The 26,127-nt window shown below is 31.4% G+C and overlaps 1 protein-coding gene across 1 annotated transcript in view; it reads right to left on the bottom strand.

Moving 5' to 3' along the window:
- Positions 1 to 26,127, bottom strand: part of LOC106460805 ((E3-independent) E2 ubiquitin-conjugating enzyme UBE2O-like) — a 93,538-nt gene that overhangs the window by 45,986 nt on the left and 21,425 nt on the right. The window contains exons 5-12 of the mRNA XM_013920545.2: positions 25,536 to 25,682; positions 23,660 to 23,775; positions 16,563 to 16,930; positions 10,173 to 10,345; positions 9,770 to 9,872; positions 7,030 to 7,135; positions 3,023 to 3,128; positions 1,644 to 1,772 (exon numbers count right to left, since the gene is read on the bottom strand). Coding sequence (XP_013775999.1) covers positions 1,644 to 1,772; positions 3,023 to 3,128; positions 7,030 to 7,135; positions 9,770 to 9,872; positions 10,173 to 10,345; positions 16,563 to 16,930; positions 23,660 to 23,775; positions 25,536 to 25,682 — 1,248 coding nt within the window. The remainder of the gene's footprint in view (positions 1 to 1,643; positions 1,773 to 3,022; positions 3,129 to 7,029; positions 7,136 to 9,769; positions 9,873 to 10,172; positions 10,346 to 16,562; positions 16,931 to 23,659; positions 23,776 to 25,535; positions 25,683 to 26,127) is intronic.

Genomic DNA, 26,127 nt, shown 5'->3' with positions numbered 1-26,127 from the left:
ATATACACACACCAGTTTTAGGATATTTAAGCTTTCCCAAGCAAATACATATATACAATGACAATTTAAAAACAAAATCTAACATTAGTTGAGTTGAAATAATTACCAGAGTGATTATTTCCAACTGTAGATGTTTCATCACAACTACTACAATCATCAATGGATTATTAACATTCTTATTATCCATATACATTAGGAAACAGCTTTTTGTTAATATAAATAAATATACACAAGAACACCAACTTGGAAAATAAAAATATTTAAGTAAATGTTACCTTTGAGTGTTTTGCACATGAAGATTTATTGACAGTTTTTTACACTTAGACTTAGAAGCCATATTTGAAGTCCAGACCTTATTTAATGGCTTAAAGCATTAAAAAACCTAGAGTTAAAAAACAAACAATAACATTATAAGTATGTGAATCATGTATAACATCAGCCTAACCTTATAAGTATTGTCAGCTTAGAGACATAGATAATCATACTACTGTTTAAAATGTTATTTTTTATTGATTCCCATTAGTACTGACTTGTACCTCCATTATTTAAAAATTACCCATTCATTTTCTACAAAATACAATACTTTATCTCTTATGCTTATGTAAATGTCTAGGGTGTTTTTTCATGCAGGAAAGCAGATGTTAAATTAATTTTATTTTGAAACTAAATACTATAAACCTACACATCCATATTACAACATGGCTGGTTCAACTATTATACTACCTGGACATGCGAAGAAATGTCACAAATATTTCTGTTAAGTAACATATCCAGATGTATAACAACTTGTAAGACTAAAAGCAGCAAAAATTAATTGATATTTAGAAATGTTACACAAATTATGTTTAAGCCTAATCAGTTTTACAAATTAGTAAGTTAAAAAAATAAGGTTATGCCTTTCTTTACTTCAATTGTTTTCATTTGGATATCTTAAAATTTTAATCAGATTAAAATGATATAGGCTTACAATAAATCTAACTAAATCCTCATATCTGTAAAATTCTTACACTAGCTGTTAGTTTTACTTTAATGAGTAACAGTTAACATTAAGTTTAATTTAGACTTTTAATTAAAACATTTTTGGCAGGCCTAATACAATATGTCATTAAAGGCTTACTAGGCCTATTATTAAGCTTTCATTTTTTGTACATAAAAAAACTGTTGCCTAAATTTAAAAATGTACATACCATTTCAAATTGAGAATGAAGACACATCAGCTGGTTTTATCTGACTTTATGTATTGTTTGCTAAATGCTGTTTGACCACCCACCATATGATCAGTTTTTACTCTGACTGATCGAGTTCCAACCTCTGAGCTGCATGTATTTCCTCATAATTATACAAACACACATGAATAAACAAATAGTTCAAAAACCTGCAAATTTGAGATCTCATTCAAATGCCACCAAAATCTTGATAAATGTCACTAAAGTAGTCTCAAATTATCATTTCTGCTGAATTTTATAATTGAGGGTATCCTCATTTGAATATCAGAGATTGATTAGAAGGAGTGTGACTTAGCTGACATCTTCAGTATACAGCTTTCACAAGTGCACACACACATTCAACACAACAACTGTTTTGAAGGTACAAATAGTTTATAAAACACAGATTTTATATCAGGGTATATTAATACTACTTACATACTCTCCAACACGGTACAACTCTTGAGGGTAACAAAGAGAGGACTTTCCATTCACCCACACAACCTCTACTTTACCACTAGAATGAATGTCCACCACTTGACCAGCAGTAGATGCTGGATCATCATCCTGTTAAAAATTCAAGAAAAAGTTTGAAAATTAATCAAATGCACTAAATTGAACAAAAGGATTTCTTTTCCAACTTCAATTTTCAGTTGGATTTATTATTTTTGTATAATTTAATATATCATGCATTGTTATATTTATTAAGTTTGCACTATAGGCTTAAAAGTTAAATTATGAAAATATTAAACAATTAAGCCAAAGTAAGCTTATATTTCACAAATTCTTCAATTACCTTTCACTTGACTTTACATCATAAGATACTTAAAACTTCTCTATATAAAGTAGTATAGTAATGAGAGATAATGCTAGTAAAACAAAATATATTATATTTAATCATTTTACAATATCAAACAGTTATAGGTAAGAGCCATAACTGAGATAAGGTTAAGAGATTTTACATAGATTTCAAATATGCTTTAAAGTTTAATGTTAATATTAACTGCACAATCAAATTCAAACTCAAGAGCCAAACTGGTAAAGAAAAAACCTGTACAGCCAAAATGCAATATTTGATTGCAACTTGAAGGGTGTTTTGGCATCAATACAGACCAGAATATCATGGGTTGTGTGTGTGTAAAGGATCTTGATAGACTGCTCATTAACATCATTGAAAATTATGTTATAACTATGCAGATAACATAAAGTTTCCAAACCAATGCAAAGATGTTTTCATGCATGAGAGATTTTGGAATGCTTTATATTTTATTCAAACCATGTAAGTTCAATCTACTACAAAGCTTCAACAGCTTGTGACACCAGAGGTTAGACCAAAATGAAAACAGTTCTTTTAGAAACCTGTTTGGGAACATACCTAAAGCCCACAGAGAAATGTTTTGAGTTATTTTCATAAAGGAAAAAGGAACATTTTCAAACAGATAACCAAATAACTGGTTAAAATATTAGAATACTCAAATGATGAACGTTATATAATACAAAATTATAATTTTATTCAAAAACTGATCTATGGTCGTAAAAGACGTTAAAACATGTAGTGTCTTTTACAACCACTGATCAGTTTTTAAACAAAATTTTAATTGTGTATTATACAATGATTATCATTTGAGTGTTTTAATGTTGTACCCAAGTTCCTTGAATTTTAACCTAAATAACTGATTATTTTACTCATAGAAGATGTGATTTTACACAGCTGCTACTATGTTTCTGACCTATTAAATTGAATATGACTATTTTAAGTTAAAACTCATTTAGAAAATATACATCAGAAAAAAAAAATTAGAAGAAAAATTTCTTACTTCATAATTAGCCACTCGAACTACACAACACCCTGGACGGTATTTAAAGTCAGGATGGTCTTTGATGTCATAAACACTAACTTCTTGTTCAGAAAGAAATATTGGTCTAAGAAAAAAAGTAAATCTATACATTTATTCTTTTCTTTTTTTAAATTTAGTGAGAACAGAACTTTTAAAACAAGAAAATGCAACAAACCTCTAATAAGTTCACCAGTTGGCTTCTAACAGAAATTTTAAAGGGTTAATTATTAACTGTATTACTATGGTAACTGTACATAATTAACTATTAGATATTTTATACACATACAACATTTGTAGCCTTTTAAATAGCACAATCTTATATAATGATCAAAAGTTATCATTTTCCTAAACTGAAAATGTATTTTCAAACACTTACCTCTGCTGACACTAATAGCTATTTCTTGATCTTCATCTTTGCCATCTAACGTTGTGTTCGCTTGCTCCAGTCTTTATATACCCCACTTGACTGCCCTCGGTAATATATAATTTGCAAAACTTTACACCGGCCCTCACATGCCCTCTATGCAGGTACTGTATATAAGCACTGTATACAGACAATAAATTCCCTTTTTTGAGACTAATCACATTCCGGTCACTAACACCAGCCCTTAGTGGGGAGGGAGAGTGTCAGCAGAGGTAAATATGTTTGGAAATACCTTTTCAGTTTAGGACAGATGACAAATATGTACCCCAAGAAGTGGTATCAAAGTGGGGAACACCACACTGCATCCATAACACGTATGTTCTTCACCAAGAACTACAGTAAATTGAAAAGTGTGGAATATAATACAAGTATTATTGTCCAGCCCCGACCAGACAGCCGAGGTCCCACAATTCGGGTTGGATTTAAGGGGTCATGGTACCCATATCCCATGTTGGTGGCTAGGGCAGTTGTACCGCAGATATATATATATATGTATATTTTTGTGATAGGGTCCTTACCAGTAACCACAAAATGATGCATTTTGAACCACCAGATTTATGAAAAAATAAAGCAATACTAAAGTGGATGATCCTTCTGATCAACCTGAAGAGGTCCAAAAGGCAACATCCCAGGTCTGAATTGATGGGATCATATGCCATACTCCACTAAAATCCAGAACTCATCCAGTCTGGATTTACAAACAGTTGTCTTTACTCCTCCAAGGAGAATTCTGCTTACCATGGAATTAAGGAGAGGATGTGGAACACTGTCCCACCAAGGACCAAAGAATTTGAACTTAAGAGGAGATAGAGGACTCTCCTGCATGAACAACATAAGACGTGACAGTGTTCATAAGAGGGTCCAAGCCCACCCCCCCCCCCGAGGAGAGCTAAGCGTCAAATCTGGACTGGTTTTATGAGTAGGCTCCCACGTAGGTTGATCCTGCTCTTACCAACATCTGGGAACAAAAATTCCAGGGACCCAGGTAGGAGAGTCCCCAACTTCACCATCATCTCCGAAAGTGGAGAAAACTTAACAATCCGAAGGTAAATCTTCTGTCCACCACCCCAGAGACTGAGAACTGGTTGTGGTAAGGACTCCTGAGCTCCACTAGTATAAGAAAGGGGAGAAGCATCGGGGAGGTCTTAGGAACATGTCTCCAGAGACAGTGCAACAAGTGAACCACATTCGCTAATTTTTAAAAGCAAACTGATCTCGACTGATTCAGCTCTACAATCAGCAGGGACTGGCAAAATCTCCTTTAACTTTATTCATGATAGTCCATTAGAAATATTGTAATATGATATCACCATCGAGAATTGCATCCAGATGGTCTTATGGAACACCTCATCTCGACAGAGCCAATTGCAACCAGGAACTGATATAAAGGTTGCTAATGCAAAACTTAAATACAAGCATACCCAACTGGGCAACACTCACCACTGAGTGGGATCCCAAAGAAATCAATAGGGACCCTAGAAGAGAAAAGAACAATAACTGTAAGTCAGATAACATGTTACTCATTACCCTGTTAAAATCTAGTAGAGTAAGTCAACACAGCCACAAGGGAAAGACAAAGTCCCTTCAAAGAGGAAACTGCCAGATCGTGAAGGTAATGAGATATGAACGTGTCGGAAGAAGTCCACATACTGGCCCACAAAATATCCCCGAGAATAAGGACAGAAATAATTAAGAGAACCTATGGAACAAGGAGTGGAAGAAAGGGACATTGAGACACGAAGAGATGAACCTGCAGAAATACCAGTGGAAGTAGAATAGAATCAAGCAGCCAAAGATGACAAAGAAGACTGCAAGACTGTCTTCTAAAGATTCTGGAATTCCAGCAAATAAATAAAGCCAAAGAAAATGCACTTCCTGTAAATCTCGAAGGATAGAAGAAGGTAAGTGAATACCCTCCCAAAAATGTATCATGACTCAACAAGTCCCAGCAACAGACCAACCACAACACCACTGCAAATCCTGAAGAAGACAAACATGTCATAGTAGTGACCAGTAAAGGTCCCAGTTCGTCGTCAAATTCTTGATGCGATCGGTGATGTGCATCACACAAAAGTTGAAGGGAAGAGAAGTATCTTAAAACAGCAGTAAGAGTCAAATGAATTAGCAAAAATTGCAACCTGTTAAGAGAAATAACAGATTCATACCTGGCACCCCATAGATCCAACAACATATCCAATCTTTGAGTGTCTAAATATATATCATCCTGACGATGATACGCCAGGGCATGTTGTTCAGATAAACGAGAGGAGGAGGCATAGCAACATCCTCACGTAATTGTGTTGCAAACCTTCCTGCATGCACAGCAATATCAGGAGGAGGAGGAAAAACTAAGTAATCCCCTTGAGAACAATCTGACAACAAAGTAGGGGTAGATGCAAAAGCAATTGGTTGCATCTCCAAAACTCCACAAACACTTGTAACTAACTGCAGAAAAGTGACAGAAGGTGGTTGATCAGATTAGTCCTCAGAAGAAGTAGGAAACAGGAAGTATAAATTCTCCCCAGAATATCCTGTTTTGGAATGAAAATTCAAATCAGCACCTCCTGGAGAGATACCCCCAGGCCGCATGAAGGACTCGATCTCACCCTGAATCAGGTCATGGACAGCTTACACTTTTTTATTCTGGGGTTTGCTTTTGTTTGAGTAGCATTCAAGACCCCACCCCTTTGTTATGTATCTATAGATTAATGGAGAATATTTAACATTCCTGAAAAAAAAGTACTGTAATACAGTTACACACAGATTTATTTTCAAATTATTCCATTATACCATAACATTAAACACTCAAAAGGGCTAGCACGACCTAATGGTTAGCATACCCAGACTGTTGTGAATCCAAGAATTAATGGTTTGTGTCCCATTGCCAAAAATAATCACATTCCATTCTTTGGGGGTATGGATCCACTACAAGAGTATGGTCAAATCTCACTATTCAGTAAGATAAGAGTAGTCTTCCCTCTAATCTATCAGTTTATATTTAGGGATGGTAATGCACAAATAATTCTTCCATATTATTGTGTAAAAAGGTGAAATGAACTAAAAAGAATAAAAAAAGAGAGAAATGCTTTCCCTTAAGTACAACCAGATTACCCAGAAGTTAAAAAAACTAACTCTCATTTAATACAGTAGTATTTATAAAAAAAAAAGAGAAAATAAACAATAGTGAATAACTTTTCAAACTTGTTGCATATTTTCGACTCCTTCATAGCCCCCCCCCCCCTTAGGAGCTTCTCATGATCCTTGTAGGGTCACAACCCAAAATTTAGAACACCTGACACAAGGCATAAATAATTCAATATAGTTTAAGAAAACTAGTAAACAAAGACTACTATGCACACTAAATTTGTTAATTAATAATAAAAAGAAACAGGTAACACAAACTTTCTACATGTTAAATGGATAGCACTGGTAGCATCCCTATTTTGCAACAAAACTATTAAAATAAGATAAATGTATCTCAAAACATAGCACATCAAGAACAATGAGCTAAGCTGTTTGATGTTTTTTGTAAAATTATTATTTTTTAGCTGCTAATACATACTGGGGATCAGCTCCAGCTGTATATGTCTTCATCCAACTGACAAGAGCTGTACGGCCACTGTGGTCAACATATTTCACAACTCCATACTCGTAAGCTTTAGGATCATCTGAAATAATTGAAGAAGGAAAACTTTGTTTATTCAGAGGTTCCTGGTAGGTTTTCATAAAGTAGTAGAGCAAAAAAGTGCCTTATAACTTTAATACACTGAAGTGCTGGAGACAACTAAAAGTATTCTACTATGAGCTTGAAAAAACTTCTGTTCTCTCATTATAGATATTTTTCTTTGCAAGTATAATAAACAAGAAGTCTAATCACATCTACTTGAAAATTATTTAAATTTCACTAATTTATGGTTCAAAACATAGTTTTATATGTATACAATGTCTCATACAGCAATCAACTGTGTTCCTACAATTCCATACAGCTACATTTTTTACAGTAAACTTGTATTATATATAAACTGTCTTTGTTACATACATCATCAAACTCAGTCCCTTTTAACAAATAAAAGCTTCAGAAGTGCCTATAAAGTTGTACACGTTATGGTTCACAATCTTTCTAAAAAATACTAGTCTATCCGGCTAAATTGAACAGCAACTTTTATACTCGAACAGAATGATTGAAACTGATCTGGCTTTCCAGCTAGCTCCAACTCATTTTATTAATTTAATTTAACTGATAACAGGTGATATAGTTTACAACTACAGTTTTCAGTTAGACTGTTATATTCTTCATCCCTAATGTGAACTTCATATGTTATATTGGATCATCTACAGAGAATTAAAGATCTATGACCTACCTTATTTTTTTCATTAAGATGGAAATTAGCTACTTAAGACTCAACTCATCCATGATTACCATAATTAAATGTCAGAATCTAGGCTTCTTCTCAACATTGTCACAAAATACAAAATATTTGTAATTTTTGGCAATACTTTTATCTGTTGACAGTGCTATTCACATCTACTACATGGCAATTATCATAGTCATACTTTTGTTTCAGTTACAAAGTGAGTTTTGTTTTTTAAAGTGATCATACTGTATGAGAGCTTATAAAGAAATAAGTTCCCAGAAATGTTGAAAACAGTAAAAGTTACTTAAAATGGATCACAGAGTGGAGCTGTACAAAGCATTAAAAGTCTAAAAATATTAAAGGCTAAATGACGCAATAGAACATAATGCAATTAATGATAAAAATTATCGACTTGAGTGAAATTTCAAAATCGGATCAGAAAATAAAGCGAATGTTTAATAAATTATACGTTAAAAGTATATATAATATATAATATATATATACATATATTTAACAAGATTCATCTGAGAGGCATAAAAACACATTATTTTATTATATCATATACTTATTCTATTACTTGAGCCATAATTTAATATACCACAAGGTTTCATAATTTATTAAACATATCTTAAACCAATGACAAGAAATGGTTAAGTTACAAGGATATGTGTTATTACTTATATATCTATGCAGGAAATAAATTTGAACAAGTAAACAATTTCAAGTGAAATTTTTTTTACAATTTATTACGTGGCAAAAATAATTCACATAAACATACAAACAATTCACACAATAGTAATTTCAGCTGCACTTTACTAAAACATATAAACAATTCACCACCTTTAGTAAGCACTAGAAGTTAATAACAAATGTTCATATATAAGCATTGTTTCTCATTCTGTTCTTGAGTTAATACGACTGACAGAAATTAAACTACTGTTACTTTTTTTATTTACCAAAATACTACATACATCACAACCAATGTTTTTGGAAGGTCTATAAATAATGATAAAATGTCTAACAGAAAAAAAATCTGTATTGATAAGATGTCATGCCATCTAACATTATCAATGTCTATTAGATGAAAAGCACTTTATAATAAGGTAAAAGTCACTTCTTACCCAGAATAAGTGAAATTACAGATCTGATATTTAGAAAGAGAGGATGGTAAGTTAATTCAATTACTTTTAAATGCCTTTAATTCAAAAATCAGCTTAAACTTAACATACGTGGGTAAGGAAAAGTTGGAACAAATATGTATTATAGAAAATACTTTATTTAGATGGTAAATATACAAGTATTAAAAGAAAACATTCCATATTAACAAAACACATTGTATACTTTTCAACTATGAAAGAACAATTAAAAAACACACACCTTTTCAGCACTATTTTATTGTCAATAATGCTGAAAATACCTGAATACTGAGAATCACTGTTCTTTGATTGTTTTTTTCTCCCCAAATATAAGAAAATTAAAGATTTTCAGTGGAAAATTGAGATTAATAAATTTTTAGTAGCATCTCTTTTCTGTTAATAATTGTTAACTACAGAGATAAATGCTTCAGTTCTATCAAACATCTTTCTAATTGTCACAAAAATATTCCCTCCAGTTTCATGTTTCTAATCTATCCTCATCATTACAGAAGGAAGGAGTCATTTTAAAGACACTTTGATAAATTTATCAGAATTAACTATGCTGTAGAGAGCGTTAAAATGTACAAATGTAGTTTTAATAGCATGATGATATCTTAAATATTTTTTTTTTCTCAAGTAACTAATTCTTAAAATGTCTAACAATTTGTTTTAATAAGTTTACCACTTCAAACATATTATATACTCCTCCAATAAAACAAGCAGCCAAGAAGGATAAACCACTGCACTATTTAAGCATATAGAAAACCAAGGTATCTGTACACTAAAAATATAAAACATTTTCTTATCTCACCTTTATTTTCTATTACAAAATCACCAGGAAAAAACTCATGCCCATCTAGATGATGTACAGGGTATAGATCCGAAGACAAAACACGAGATTCTACAGATCCATCCTTCATTCATTAAATAAAAAAAACTCATAAGAAAACAGTGAGCTTATCTATACAAAATCAAATTAATAAAAAAAATTAAATTTAAAACTGTTCAACACAAAATTATGCAAACAAAACATGAATATTTATTCACTTCGAAGATATTACTGAACATGCCAGGTGAAATTTCAACACATCATAGTTACTATTTTCTTACCATATTGAAATTAATAATTTTCTAACCCTTCTTGTACATCATTATTTGCTGTCAACTGAAATATATATTAAAGTTTTTTATTTTTTCTAATAAGCTTAATTTACCTGCCACACAACATCAGCTGAAGTTTCTGTTATTAGAGTATCTGTCACAACTTTGTCTCCCACATTGATAAGCAAATTCTGTTTCCTGAGTTTTCTTCTTGCTTTCTTCAACTTTTTCTTTTTCAACATCTTCGTCACAAGTGTTGGGCCTCTTTTGGCTTTATGTTTTATGCCTTCAATGACAAAATAACATTAAACAAATCTCTACAAGGAATGAATGCAATATAAATAAACAATGGATTTCACACATTTTGAATAACTTTCACTGCATGTTGTAGTTGAATTTTTGCCTATCCAAACAATTAGTAATAAAATTACACACAAGTATGAAATATAACTGATAAATATAAAACAGTTCTTTAACCATTTTACATATTCTTTAATAAAAAGTATAAAAGAACATATAATAAAAGCATAACTCCTGTGGCAAGAAATAATCTATTTTTGTTGCAAGTATGCATATTGAACATATCAAGGAAGTGCATGTCACACACACATGTTATGTTTTCTTTTCATAAGCAAGTGAATCTTGGACCAGGACACTAAAACACTTGACATTAACTCTATACAAGTCTTTGATTATGGCACTAAAAGCCTGCTGCTATGAACTACTTGGGGCAAAGTACTGATACACTTTATATTGTGAACCCTCTATAAACAAGTCTTTGGTCAAGGTAATAAAAAGTTTGAACAAGTTAATTCTTTATACCCCAGTCAATAATCAAGGCATCAAACCATTTACTATTGTACTTTTGTGTTTCTGTACTAACAATTTTCTGCATGTGAAAGAACACACACACATATACGTAAAAAAAGAACATGTACATTCATGAAATTTTCTTTAGTTGGACTGCCAATTCAGATTACTTCAGAACCTTTTCTTACATTCAAACTCCTTCTACAGTAAACAAGTTTTTACTCTACTAGTTCCCCACACAGACAGAGCATCTTAATGTTAGCTATTTCAGGGCCATGAATGTCTCCATCTATAGTACTGCAATTGGTACATATGTGGGACATACTATACAACTTTTATTTAACCTTGAAAAGGGCGATATTAAGTAAATGTTTTAATATGTCATCTCTCAGTAAAATATAATTTTCTTCCTTTCTTCTTTAAAAAACAACAACCAGCTACAGTTTTCTTTTCCCCTGCAGTGAAAAACACTGTCACATCCAATGAAATAAAGTGAAAGAAAAAGGTACTTCAAATGCTGTGGATTCTAATAGATAAACCAAGAATGATCCATACAAGAAAGTCATATAGAGAAAAACATTCTATCACCTTCCCATATCTTGGACAAAAATTACTAAACAGGGAAAAAAATTACACTATCCCTTAAAAACATGTTTGAGACATATTTACACTGTATAGTTCAGAGTACCTATAACATATATCAACAAGCAAAAGAAAAAGGTTTGCAAATAAAGGTTTAAAATGTGATAGGTTAACAGCTCAAACATGTGCAAGGAAGGAACACATGGATTTATGACAGTCCATTCCAGAAGGGAGCAGGAGTTGGAAATATGTGCAATACATAAAGGACAAATTCTGAAGAAAAATAAAAGTAGTCAACAAAGCAATAAAAAACAATGAACTTCAGAAACAAGTGTCTGAAAGAGAAAGACCATTGAATCATGGCTTCAGCAGCACTAACATTACTTAAAAATTTGCTAATATGATAAATCAACAAGGTTAAAGGAATTGAGCCAAAATGCAAGCTACACAAGTAGAAACAATTTCAAGGAGCTAATGGCAAGCTACACTGAGTGGTCATAAGTAAATAGACATCTAATTTTTCGTCATTTAACTGATTTATGCTAGCTAATTTTTGTTCACAGAGCACTATATAAATGAAAATGGTCTGCACACTAATTATCTTGTGCAACAACGTGCCAAGAACTCAAGGTTCTCTCGAATTGTCAGATTTTTGTTAGATGAAGGATAGTTGGTCAAGCAGATGGTGAAATAAGTCAGTGGCAAATTTCGCAGAATTTGGGAATCCCGCTTTCAACAGTCAACAGAATCATTGTGCAGTTCAGGAAACACGGCAAGGAAACAACTGAGCAGCATCCAGGTCATCCTGGTCCATCGGAGAAGATAAAAAGGGCTGTCATGAGGAGCATCGAAATGGATCCCAGACTAATGACTGCAGAAGTGGCCAAAGTTGGTGGGATGAGCCCAAAATCTGTTCAACAGATTCTCCACAGATTGGGTTATCGTTGCAGAGCAGCTAGATGGAATCCCTTATTAAGACCTGCCAACATAGTCAGACGAAAGAAGTGGGAAAGTGATATGATAACCAAGCCTCTGGACGTTTGGAAGACCGTATTGTTCTCAGACGAATCAAGATTCATTCAATTTTCGGACAGTGGAAGGATATAGGTCTGGAGAATGCCTCACCAAGAGTTTTGGCTCAACAGATTGCAGCCAACTGTGAAGCATGGTGGTTTCAGGGTGATGGTTTGGGGAGCTGTTGGGGTTGGTGGGAGATCGAGCTTAGTGGAGTTCGTTGGCAACATAAATTTTGCGAAATACGTCAAAATATTGGAGAAAAGACTCTTGCCACTTTATTCCTCGGGTTTCATGGACAAGAACACAACGTTGTTCCAGGAAGATGGAGCACTGTGTCACACTGCTAGAAACATCCAAAAGTGGCAGGAAGAAAATGGTATCCAGAAGTTGCCCCGGCCAAGACAATCATCTGACATGAACCCCATTGAAAACCTTTGGGCCATACTCGTCCGGCAAGTCAAGAAACAACCAAAAAAACCAACTTCGAAGAGCGATCTACTCCAAGTTTTGAAGCAAGAGTGGGCGAAAATCACACAATCTAAAATTGACGAGATGATTCTCATGATATCCCAAAGGATCAATGAACTCCATGAAGTGAAAGGAAGATCTACTAGATATTAATTAAATTATAAATATATCAATTCATGTGAATATGACTGAAAAATTTCATTTTTTCTGAAAAGGTGGTGTCTATTTACTTGTGACCCCGCTGTGTATATTTTGTTGAAAAGAAAAATGCACATTTATCACAACGGAATATATGAGGGAGACAAAGGAATAAAATATTCAACTAAAAAGTGTAAAAAATGATGGAACTAAGCCCAAAAATAAAGGGTGAAACCATCCTTTTCAAAAGCAACAAGGGAAATGTGAGAAAAATCTTCTGAATAACCATAATTTCTAAGACACTGCAAAAAAGGATCAAAGATATGTATCAGTAACTTTACTTTTTAAGTATATATAGTAAGTAAGTAAATATATAGGGGTGTTGGGCTAAGGATTCTTCTACAGTAAGTGTCTGTGACTTCTTAGCAAAATAAACAAACAGCATGCACTCCACTTGTTTTCAAAATAATATATATTTATATATTCAGGACAAGTTAAAAGAATGTACAAAATTCCTTACACTATGAAGGTCACAGTTATATCTTAAACACTATATAGTTCTCTTCTTCTTGTTAAAAGTCCACTTAGGCCTATTCAATTGCTTTAGAATTCAGTTGACAAGCAGAACTGTATTTCTCTATTTCTGTCGCCAGACAATCCGTGGACAGTTCACTTATGTTGTTGTTGAGTTAGCATGGTTGTATCCTGCACTTCAAAAATCATCTGCTCCTTTTTCGTATTTCCAAGAATTGTCTGCCTTTTGTCAATCCACTCAGGTTGGTTCAATTACTTTGACACCCTTTGACAAGACAAGTTATTCTCCTTATCTCTTATGAAATTGTTAATCTCATTGTAACATATCAACTGTTAGGCCTTTCACTCCCATGATGATTAACTTTGCATTTCACTTTTCTCTGACCAAACTTCTTCCTGTGACTATACTTTACTCTCTTCTGTTATTTTTTTGTCTGCTTGCCACTACTTATAAGTCTATCATTTAGGCCTTCTAGAAATTTCTATATCCTGGACATCAATGGATTGCATGTAATGTTCGACAGCCTTGACATCAATGAATTATAAACACAACATATGATTCTTACAAGGTTACATAACCAAACTTGTCATAACTATTGCCTTTAAAATAATTGCTTTTAACTCTCTTGCTATGAAAAAACTAAACAATCATGTATTCTCACAAAATAAATAAATTAATAATACCTACACTAAACAGTCTTTTATATCTGACAATATGATACTTGAAATACATTCAAGCAATGAGAAAGTTAATAAAAAAAGATATGGGAAAAACAGTACCCTCAACGAAAGAAGAAAATAACAACTAACAAATCAATTTCATTTAAGAAGGATAATGAAGGAAAGAGGTTTCACTAACTACTAATTCAACATCCAAAAATAAGCAACACAAGATGATTAAACAGCTTAACAGAATTTAAAAATTCTTCCAACAAGGTAGTGTGCAAGGTCGGCCTAAAGAACAATGCTATAATATCCAGGACTTAATACACAAATCACATAAAAACCCAGAGTTAAAACAAAAACAGTAAATTATTCAGAACCCAAGCTACAATAAAATGAATCTTGAGAGAATAATATGACTCATAGTCAAATAGCATCTTGTACAAGTATTGAACAGGGTTTATCCCACTTTCAAATGAAAAATATTCAACAATAATTACTGATGATTTAAAAAAGTTTTCATGAATTTCAATAATTTTTCCATGTTTTTTCTCAAAATCTCTAGCACATGCAGAGGTGAATATAAATAAGTTACTTGCACAGGATTAAGAGTCCAACTCATTGCAAAATATTTGCCATCATACATTTAGCACTAATTTTTCTATAAAAACATAATATGTTAAACAATAATTCTTTTAACCCCCCCATCAAAACATGGGAGCTTGTTGTAAGGGTAGCACTTTCTGAATGGATCAAGCTAATATGTAGGTAAATGACATACATTGTGCAATCGGCCAATGGTGAACAATATTGCAATCTCAACTAACTGATGCTTATGCAACCAACAAGTAGATGAAATGAACTTTGTAAGCAAAGAAACACAACATGTATATTTGCCAATTTTATCAAATATTTTCAGACTACGAAATTGTTAAATGAAATTCCTGAATATTTACCAACTTCAAGAATGCATGGGAACTCTGACTAAAGGAATAACACAATTCTCAAAACCTTAGTAACAAATAAATAAATAAATAAATGTATGGTCACAAGTCTATAAGAAAAGAATATGAAGCCTTTCAAAAATATTTTGATTTGGAGAGAAAAATAGCAAAAGTTTCTAAAAAAAATTTATTAAAGTAAATGCACCTGAAGTACAGCCAGAAAAATACACACTGAATGAAGACAGGGATTTATAAAGCTAAAGAATGCAATAGAGTAGATACCCTACTGTACCTGGTATAAAAGAAAATGCTGCTAATAATTGGGTAACCATATAATTTGAGAAAGGCCAGCAGAAAATAGCAAATGGAGGATAGTAATGATCATTGTTTGACACATTATATTATTTATACAGAAGTATTTACATGGGGAGTTTTGTGTGTTTAAACTGTGTGTGGAAGGAAGGACATGGCAAAAAGAGACATTGCTTGTAAAGTAACTGGACAAAAAGTGTGAAATCAAGCTTCAGCATTAAAAATTAACATTTAAAACCATTTATTTATGAACTCAATAAGAAGCTCGTTTATATCATTAGAGAAAGATTTTTCTTCTTCTATATTTAAGACTTAAAACAATTTAGCATTTGAGATAGAATGGTAGATGAATAGTACAATATTCATTTAATGTTAGATTGTGTGGGAAAGATCAAAAGATATGGTAACACTTGGTTATACATTAGGATATATTCCGTTATTGGTATTCAACTCCTTCAACTGTCCATATACGAAAATTTAAAATATTGTTTAGAGTAAAAATTTTCACAAGATTAAGCTGTTTGTGGCAAATATTTTATCAAAATAGAACAAGTTGGCCTAACACTTCTAGCACAAATGTAAACATATAAAGCTGTATATTATAAAATTGTTTTCTTAATTTTCAAGTTAGTTTATTATTTTGCTACAACTTACAAAAACCTTATGAAAGCTATAGATTTTAATTATATCATTAAATAGATTTTGTTTTTAACAATAAATATCTGTCATAAAGAAAATAAATTAGCTTAAGGTAATAAAACACATAAAAGTGATTGCCTAAGCAATCTTATTAACATTAACGTTGAGGTCAATAAGTAAGGAGCATGTTTGCTTCAAGCGGTAGGCATCATTACAAATACAATATATTTATACTTCTAATAATGGTGCATGATATTCATTTTCGCACACATTATGTAAAGTTTAAATCCTTTGTTTACATGTAAAGCATGTCAAACAAATAAGCTTTGATTATAATGCACATAACAAATCATAATGTCTACATAAACCAGCTCTGAAATAAAGGGTTTATCTCACCAGCATTTGATTTCTCTACTGATGATGCAGTAGACAAGCTAGTCACAGAAGCACTATCTGAGGCACCAGCTGCATCATCATCATCTACATCTTCAAACTCTGAATCAGTTTCATCCACTTGCTTTTGATCTTTATTTGGTACATAAGCTAAATTTTGATCAACCTGTGATGGCATTTCCAGGACTGATTGTTGGGTTAGTTCAGGTTCTGACTTTGTGAACTCCAACACATTTTCGAGACATAGTCTATGTGATATTTCCCTTCGCCATTCATCCAAGGGTAAGATTTTGTCAGTCTCTTTAACAACATAAAAGTTTCTGTCCCCAATTTGAAGAGCACAGGGTTCAAGGACGTGCATCATCTTTACTCTGGAAAATGTACAAATTGTTCACAGATTCTTACAAGAACTAGAAAACACTTAAATGATATCTGTTTGAATGCATTTAAACACTCATCATGGAGTCATAACTGAGGATATCAATTACAACTGAACCCATTGCCTAGATAACATTTGATAAACTATTCATAAATATCATACATTCAGTAATAATTTATTGGTCAGATGAAAATTTGTTAATATAATGAGAAACTTAAAACACCTATTTTATTAGATTTTTTTTCAAATTAAAACCTGAAATTCATGTTGCAATAGCATCCTTTAACATTCAAGATCTTCCTTTATTCCTAAAGAAAATCCACCTGTTGAAATCACTGGTTTCATCCAGTTTATTTTAATGTGATTTACCAAACACATTTTTTAATCTTAAGTATTGTTTCTTTTCACCATTATGAATATACCTTCACACAATAAGTATGAGCACAAGTTGGGTAAGTAACCCCTTTTATTTCCTAACACATGCATTTTAAGTGACTAAATACTAAAGTACATATATATATTTATAAACAATTAACTTTGTTTTTTTTGGATACCCTATTCTCACCAGATCTATTACTTAAGTTATTATAAATCACACTATAAACATGCACTTTTCATATCTGACACCAATTCCTTTTGTAGTATTCATTTTGGTAACAATGACCTCAAACTGATTTATAAAACTACCAGGGAATATTTATTAGGACTTTGAAATCCTATAGTGCACATTTTTAGGTTCAGGTGAAACATCAAACTTGCCATCTTTAGTGCTTCCCTACATACATAAATGAAAACCTTTCATTGTAGGAATTAAATACACAAAATCTAACACATAAATACACTTTTACCAAAGACAATGTCTTTCTTGCCTTCATTTACCACACACAGATATTAAACCACTTATAAACCATAATTTTCATACCCAATATAGTCTTCACCTCAGCTTTTCTGGTATCTCTAACCTAGCTCCTAACTTCAAATACTTTATTCATAATTACATCATCCTAAGCCTGTATTTATCTTCCAAAATCACTTCACCTTCATCCATGTCTTTAGTTAACCCTACCCACTCTCCTCAAGTTTATTAAAGAAAACTCCATTTTCAAACAAAACTCCAGAATCAACTTTGCTAGTTTGCCTTCATTACAAAAACACATATACGTATTAAATATACAGTGGTAAAAAGAGCCTTTAAACTCTGAGAATGAAAAAGCCAGAAACACTCAACAAGAAACCATCCTCAGACTAACACTAAAGTATTTAATAGAATTCCTTTTTTCAATACATATCATCCAAAACTCATGAACATTTCATGTATTCTAAAACAAACACATTTCCATCTACTTTAACTTACTGACTCATTATAATAAATTATCTCCACAATTCCTGTTGTTTTCTTCCAGAAAAACAAAAATTTTTAATATATCCTGTTCATGCTAAAGTAAAATACGCGCTCTCACAGAATGGCTGCTGATCTTGTAATAAAGTTCATTGTCAGGCCTGCAAGTTTATGGAACACATTTTCTGAGAAACACAAGCAAAACTACTTCAAAACCAAGAAATAGACTACTCGTACTACACAAACACCATCTATCTATTACACTGTAAAAAAAAATATAACCATACGTATGACAAACACAAATGCTCCTTATAAAATATTTTAAACAACCACAAACTTTCTATTAACATTCACAAATACTTTCCAGTTCCTCAACACTTTAACCCTCTTGCTATGGGTAGGTCAGTGTGCGCATGTCATGACCTTTTACAAAGTTACATTCAAAACTTAATTAAACTACTTTCTTATCAATGTATACAAATAAACTTGGCATTAAAACATAGTTAATAAATCAAATCTTAATATTATATAGGTTTTAAGTTCTCAATTTTATATGGAATTATTTAATAAATAAGTTTTCAATCTCCTCTAGTGTGAGAATTATTAAACTTGTTTTCTTTAGGTTTTTTCCTTTCTCTAATTTATTAACCACCCCTCTATGAAGTATAGGATTTAACGTAAATTTCTTATTACAATATTGATATTACTAAGGCAAAGTCTAACTTATATAGCCTTCAGCTATTTGTTTACAGATTCATAAACTAGAAAAATTGACCCACTTGCCACATCATCTCTTTCACAACTTGCCATTAATTCTTTCTCTGACATTTTATATCATTTCTAACCAATAGAATGGCGAATAATGCTACATTGTTTTCTGTTGATTTCTCTTCAGTTTCTCTTGCCATGTTCAGATTGAGCTGCTCAGGAAATTATTTTAATCCCTTCTTGTCTTAGTTAGAAAGCCAGTTAAATTATAATAATTATAGGGCATTGTTTGTTTTGTGCATTTTTTATTCTATGTTCTTAGGTGCATTATTTAAGTTTTTTTTTTAATTTTGCGCAAAGCTACATGAGGGCTATCTGTGCTAGCCATCCCTAATTTAGCAGTCTAAGACTAGAGGGAAGGCAGCTAGTCATCACCACCCACCGCCAACTCTTGGGCTACTCTTTTACCAATGAATAGTGGGATTGACTGTCACATTATAATGCCATCACGACTGAAAGGGCGAGCATGTTTGGTGTTACGGTGATTCGAACCCGCGACCCTCAAATTGCGAGTCGAGTGCCCTAACCACCTGGCTATGCCGACATTATTTAAGTAAATAAAAACTATTTAGTGTACTAATACCATCATTATAAAAAAAAAAAAGTAGGCTTAAATTTCCTTGGCAACTGACAGCAAAAAAAACAAGACATCAAAGATAAGTACAACATTTCTTGTTCTTCATGTATAATTTTTATTTATTGTTACAAATGTAAAAACCAGAAATTTATTTGGCAAGAAACAGTTAGATTAGGAAAGATAATGAAAAATAATATTAATAATTACAAAATTCTTCATAAGATATAATCGCAAGCAGTTTGTGTGTAAGATCTTTTAATTCTGTAACATGAGTTATGCATTTGCCAAGTGATTTACAACTTGTGGTGGGATTATTAGTTAAACACAATTCAAAGGTGCCTGAAAAAAAAAAGTTTGATATTCATTTAGGAGGTTTTAGAGGCGATGCAAATTCAATTTGAAAATTTTTTATTTGAAGAAAAGTATTTTTAATCTAACTATGATAACCACTTTGCACTAGCAGCAGTTAATACTCTAATTCCATATATTCACTGACAAATCTTTGGTTAAAACACTTAATTACAAAATTTTATTTTTTGTGTACAAAAGTCTTGTAATGTTTACTAAAAGTTTGTCAAATTTTGTGAAGATACACTAAACATATTAAAAGTTATAGTATGGAAACTATGTAAAAAGTTAAATCAACTCAACTATTCTATCAATGGCATGGCTCTCATAGGTATCACAACTGTATTTCAATCTAGAGCAGTTGTAGATATGAAAGAAGATTACTAAAATACAACTCTTAATGCTATTCACACATTTGTAATTAGTGGGTCAAAGCATGTATGTCACAACCTTTTACAGAGTTACATTCAAAATTTAATTAAACTATATTATCAATGTATATAAATAAACTTGGCATCAGAACATAGTTAATAAATCAAATTTACTTTATTTAAGTTTTACATTCTTAATTTTATAAGGAAATATTTTTTAAAAAAATCCTCAAGCTTCCCTAGTATTAGAACTGTGGCATTTGCTCTCTCTGTCTTCCCACTTCTGTGACTTATTTACCACCCCTCCAAAAAGTACAGAATTTAACATAAATTATTTATTATAATATAGATCTTACGCAGGCAAAGTATTATTTTTTATAGCCTTGAATCTTTTTTATTTAGGGAGCCATAAAATAGAAAATCAGACCCACTTGCCATACCCACCTGTCACATCCTTTCTTTCACAAATTGCCAATAGTTTTCTCTGATGTTATATACTATATTATTTGTAACTGATGGAAAGCCAAAGTTTCAATCTATCAAATGCTGTATTATATGACAATGTTTTTTGTACAGAGAGCTATCTATTTTGCTTCCAATTCAAATGTTATTCCAACAGGACACACATTGACATGCTTAGCTGAATTTGTAAAGGCTCTTACCACATAGCTAGAAAGCCAGAAAAATTATGATAGTTATAGGACATTGTCTGCTTTTTACATATTATTATTCTGGGTTCTTAGATGCAGTATTTAATTAAATAAAAACTTTAGTGTGGTAATACTATTAGTTTAAAAAAATAGGCTTAAGTTTCAATGACAGTGTATTCTTTATTTATTATTATAAAAGTAACTAAAATGTAAAAATTAGAAACTTGTAAGGTTCGATTAGGTAAGATAAAGAAAAATTAAATAATAATAAAAATTATTCATGAGGCGTGTTTGCGATTAGCTCATGTGTTATGTAATTCGATAGAGTAATGTGAGCTACACATTTGCCAAGTGATTTACAATTTATGTTGCAGGATTATTAATTAGTTATGGTTCAAAAGACAATAAAACAATAAGAGTAAGTATAAACAGATTCATACTGTTACAAGCTTTAAGCTATTTATGGTAAAACAATTATGGTTTCCTGTTAGAGTATTTCTAATCTTAACATGAAAATCGCTTTGCACTCAAAGTAGGCAACATTTTGACTCCATATATATTCCTGGAGAAGTTTTTAATTAAAATATTTCTTTAAAAATTCTGATTTTTCGTCTCCAAAAGACTTTTAATGTTTACTGAAAACTTGTCAAATTTCGTGAAGATACATTTAGTACTTTCAGAGTCATAATATGTATACCACTATAATTACATGATGGTTAGAAGGTTATGTCAAATGCACAAGCCCATTACAATAGGGTTAACCCTTATGGCATTAACCATGACTAGCATCAATGACCTCAGACCTTTAACATCTTTTCTATCATTTAAACATTAAATTTCTACTTTTGACTTTTCAATTGTTACTTTTATGTATTTACCTTCCCTATTTTAGACCTTTTACATTCCTTAACAAACTTCTGATATTTTATGTACCACTTATTTCTATCTATTCTTTTTACTTTTTGATTTTATATAATTTTTTTTTAATTTCCAATAGTCCTTCATTTTATAACATTCCTATTATATCTTTAAATTTGTACTGTTTCACACCTATGTTAGTTTTGTCTTAAATATAAAACGGGGATGAGAACAACAAATAAATCCCTTGGCTGGTCTTTGGTTCCAGCACATAAAGGGTGGGGTTACCCCCCAGAAGCCTGACAAATCTATATACTCTCTGGAACATTCTAGGCTATTTTGTGGCATTAAATATTCACATTACTTTTTGCTGCGATGACCAATAAACATTGGACTTTTGCCACTGTAACTCATGCTCCAATGATGAAAATAACAGACCACTTACAGCATACAATTGGTCACTTCATGAAATATTTAGACACATACTACATACAAGTGGTATAACTGCAATGATCAGATCAGCTACTTATAAGCTGGTCTTTTCATGAAATACTGAGGTAATACTTAAACAAATTAGCTTTCACCAAGGTAAATTACTGCCCAATCATTAAGTTTTTGCTTAAAAAGGCAGATACAGAATACTATGTATGTTCATGCATGAACTTCTGACTATCCCATTAAAGTGTTTTTCTTTTAATTTTAAAATAACTGATGCATGCTGAAATATGTATGCATTGTGACAACCAATTTTTCAGTTAATGTTGGCTGATAAAGTGACATGATAATTCAAGGGAAGATAATGCATTAGATGAGTAAGATGCAAAAGTAGGTTGAAATTTTCTTTTTTCTATTTTGTAAGATTTGCTGACCAGTCTCTGACTTGCATTTAAATACAAAGATGCCTTACTATATTATAAAATTTAACTAATATAAAACACTTTTTTAGATTTTTCAAGTAGCAAGCTTTTTGACTTAATAATCTGGGCTAAATATGATTCTTAAAAAATGAATGTAATATTTTTTGAGATCAATAAATTACTTATTGTAATATATGACCAGATTCTTTGGATCAATCAAAATGATAATATAGCTTATGAGACTGAAATGAATTTTGGAATCTTTGACATTTAATATTTTTGTAATATGCTTTCATTTGTAATAAAAATTCTTTAATCACTGAAAATAACTTTGAACTGTCATATACCTTTTTTTCTCCAACTTTCATTAGACCACATCTGTCTTTCCAACTAAGGCTCCATCTAAGTTATTTCACACAAAAATAATGTCCAATGAAAGAAAAATGTAATCCTAAACAAATGCGTGAAAAACACCACATTAAGGCAGATGGTAAGATTTAAAGGATGCCTTTACACACAGATCCTTTTCAATTGTCTGCCATTAAGCTAAAAGAGTTTGTACATTTTCAATGTGTTTGAATACCTTTAGCTTAAAAAGATGTCTTGTGATTGGTCTGTCAATAATCCAGTAAAAGAAGCCTCAAATATCAATTGTAGTTTAGTGTAAACATCAAAGTAGACAAGAAAATCTCAACAACTGCATTCCCATTTCTTCTCCCTACCATTTTTTCATAAAAACAAAGAAATCTCTTATATCCTATGCAAAACGTTTTTTTTTTACTTTCAAATACAAAACATTGCATGTTTTAAAATTAAATATTACAATGAGTTGTACACATAGCAAAATATAGCCTAGAAACTGACAAATAGGAAATTGTCCTAGATAAAACACACACAACAATAAAATATATTCCATTAAAATTTAATCAATCAATTGGAAGAAAACAGCCAACCTCTTTAAGTCATCACCCTCAACAGTGTTTTTGGGTTGTTCGACACCAGCATCACTTCCAATTTTACTACTGAAGGCTCTACATAACCACTGTACTTCCATGGAAATAATATGAACCTTTTAAAAAAAATCAAAAATTACACAGAGTACCAAATGAAAATTTTTTAAATACCCTATTTTTTAATGCATTAACTTATACACAGAACTAAATATATATACTTTGTAAAACAAATTATAAAATGAAAGGCTAATAAGTCATAATGCTATAAAATTGTGTGTTCAGATTGATGTTTTTCACCCATAAACACAATGTGACCAACCTGGTAACATATCCTTTGGACCAAAAAGATATAAAGACAATAGTGAAGTAAAACAATAGGAAAGATATAGTCAATTACAGGTTACTGCTGGCAAGAAGAAATAAACACAGATATCTAAGAAAATGATATAATTCAAAAGAAAAAATATATGATATATGAACCTTAATATTAAGGCAAGTCACTGTTATATAAAGTTGAAATTTTAACATATACCTCACCAGTTAATAATGATTGCACTACATTTACATTTTACCATTATTATTCTAACCAACAATGATTGGAAATATTCATGACATAAAGCTGTGTAACTTAAACATTTCTGAAAGGTAATCAAAGAATACTGTATTGAAGTTCTGTTGCAACAATCCTTATTAACTAAATCTACTATACATAACATAAAAAACTATGAAACTTCTATTTCCAACTGTTAACCTAAGTAAAAGAATAACATATTAAGCTAGCAATATATAATGTTGATAAAACAAGTACTTATAACCAACATGATTTCTTTCTCAGTGTTTGCCTATTATGAGTAATATGACACAGGAATACAAAAAGAGGTATGTTTCTGAACATTGAAATTAATCAAAATATGTATACAAATATGGTCACAATTTCTTAATACTCACATCATACATGCACTTAGAAGTGAAAGATATACTTACTTGTTCAGTTTTTAATAAAAATGATCAATGTAACTCTAACAAAATGCCTTGCTAAGTCAAATGATTCAAAGTAATTGTGCACATTTACAAACACTGTCTTAGAAATTACATGTACGCAGCATTCAGTCAAAGACACAGGTGAAACCTGTCATCCAATATATATATATATATATGAACATTTCAAGAAACATCTTCATGCCACTGTTAATCTTGATAACAAAGAAGCCACCATTAAATATCTCATCAAATCACACAGCATAACAGAAGTGAAACCACAGCATGTCAAAACTTTAGACAATTGCTATGTTTTTGTAAAGACAGAAAATTTAAGGAATTCTCTTCTGATTCAATCCAAACAATTAACATATATAATGTTTTGCTCCTGTAAAACTGTTATATTTTTTATGCAAGTTTATCACTATAATTCATTTATTTTAATATTTTTTAAATATATATTATAACAATTTACATTAAATGTATTACTTTGATCAGCAAACCTATTTTTTTTAACAATAACTATATAGCACATTCAAACAAGTGCTGTTTTATTATACTGTTGTAGTCTAGCACACTTTTCATTTACTTTCACTTAAAAATCAAATTTGTAGCCTGTGAAGCTCCAAAACATTCAAAAAATGCATAAGCCAAAACATTAGGTTAATAGAAACATTATTTTCTGAAGCTTTTTGCAGTCTTTCTCAAATATGGTTTCAAACCTTCAGCCAGCATGAAAACTTTAGAAACAGATACAAAAAATTAAATGTTTTGTTATATATTTTATAAAAGATCCACTGTATGTTTTGTATATGAATTTTACACTAAAATAAGATATTTATGATCTTTACTATCTACATTTTCTAGTTTGACCATAGGTTTCAAGCTGTGTACTTACACTTTCTACTGTCAATCTTACAAAGGAAGATGGCTTGAAGCTCTGCGTGTCTTTTGTGGTGTGTATCCATTTTGCATTTTTTAAGCAATGAGATGGTCCCCAAAGCTGCTGACCTGGATAGAAGCTATACCTTCGAAATTCTGACACCTTCACAGAAGGAAATGTAATTACAACACTATTCATACTTTTGGTATTAAGATTACTTTATTTTACTTTGAACCAAGCTACTTGATGCAGCATTGTGTTGGACAAAAGAAAAATAACATTTAAAACAGTAAGACAAAAAAGATCAATTACTATCATTAATAAATGATTACAATCCATTTAAAATGCTCAATGCAAAATTAAATATCTTTTTTCACACAAAAAAATTTAATTTCTTATCTAATCTCTCAATACATTTGTGCTTGTTTCTAATTACTTGTCTACCTCAAGAATGATAATCAGAAACATGAGAAGATTACAAAAATACAACTCGGAATCTTTACAATACTATTCTGACATTCTGGTATGTATGTCTCAGTTCCTATGATTACATGTATCTATAACACTTCTGTTTGTTTTTAACATTATTATGTAGTCTGAAAATTTA

Source organism: Limulus polyphemus, unplaced genomic scaffold, assembly GCF_000517525.1.
Source record: "Limulus polyphemus unplaced genomic scaffold, Limulus_polyphemus-2.1.2 Scaffold839, whole genome shotgun sequence".
Taxonomy (NCBI): domain Eukaryota; kingdom Metazoa; phylum Arthropoda; class Merostomata; order Xiphosura; family Limulidae; genus Limulus; species Limulus polyphemus.
Note: the sequence above shows the minus strand (reverse complement) of the source record. Positions and strands in the feature narration are given on the sequence as shown.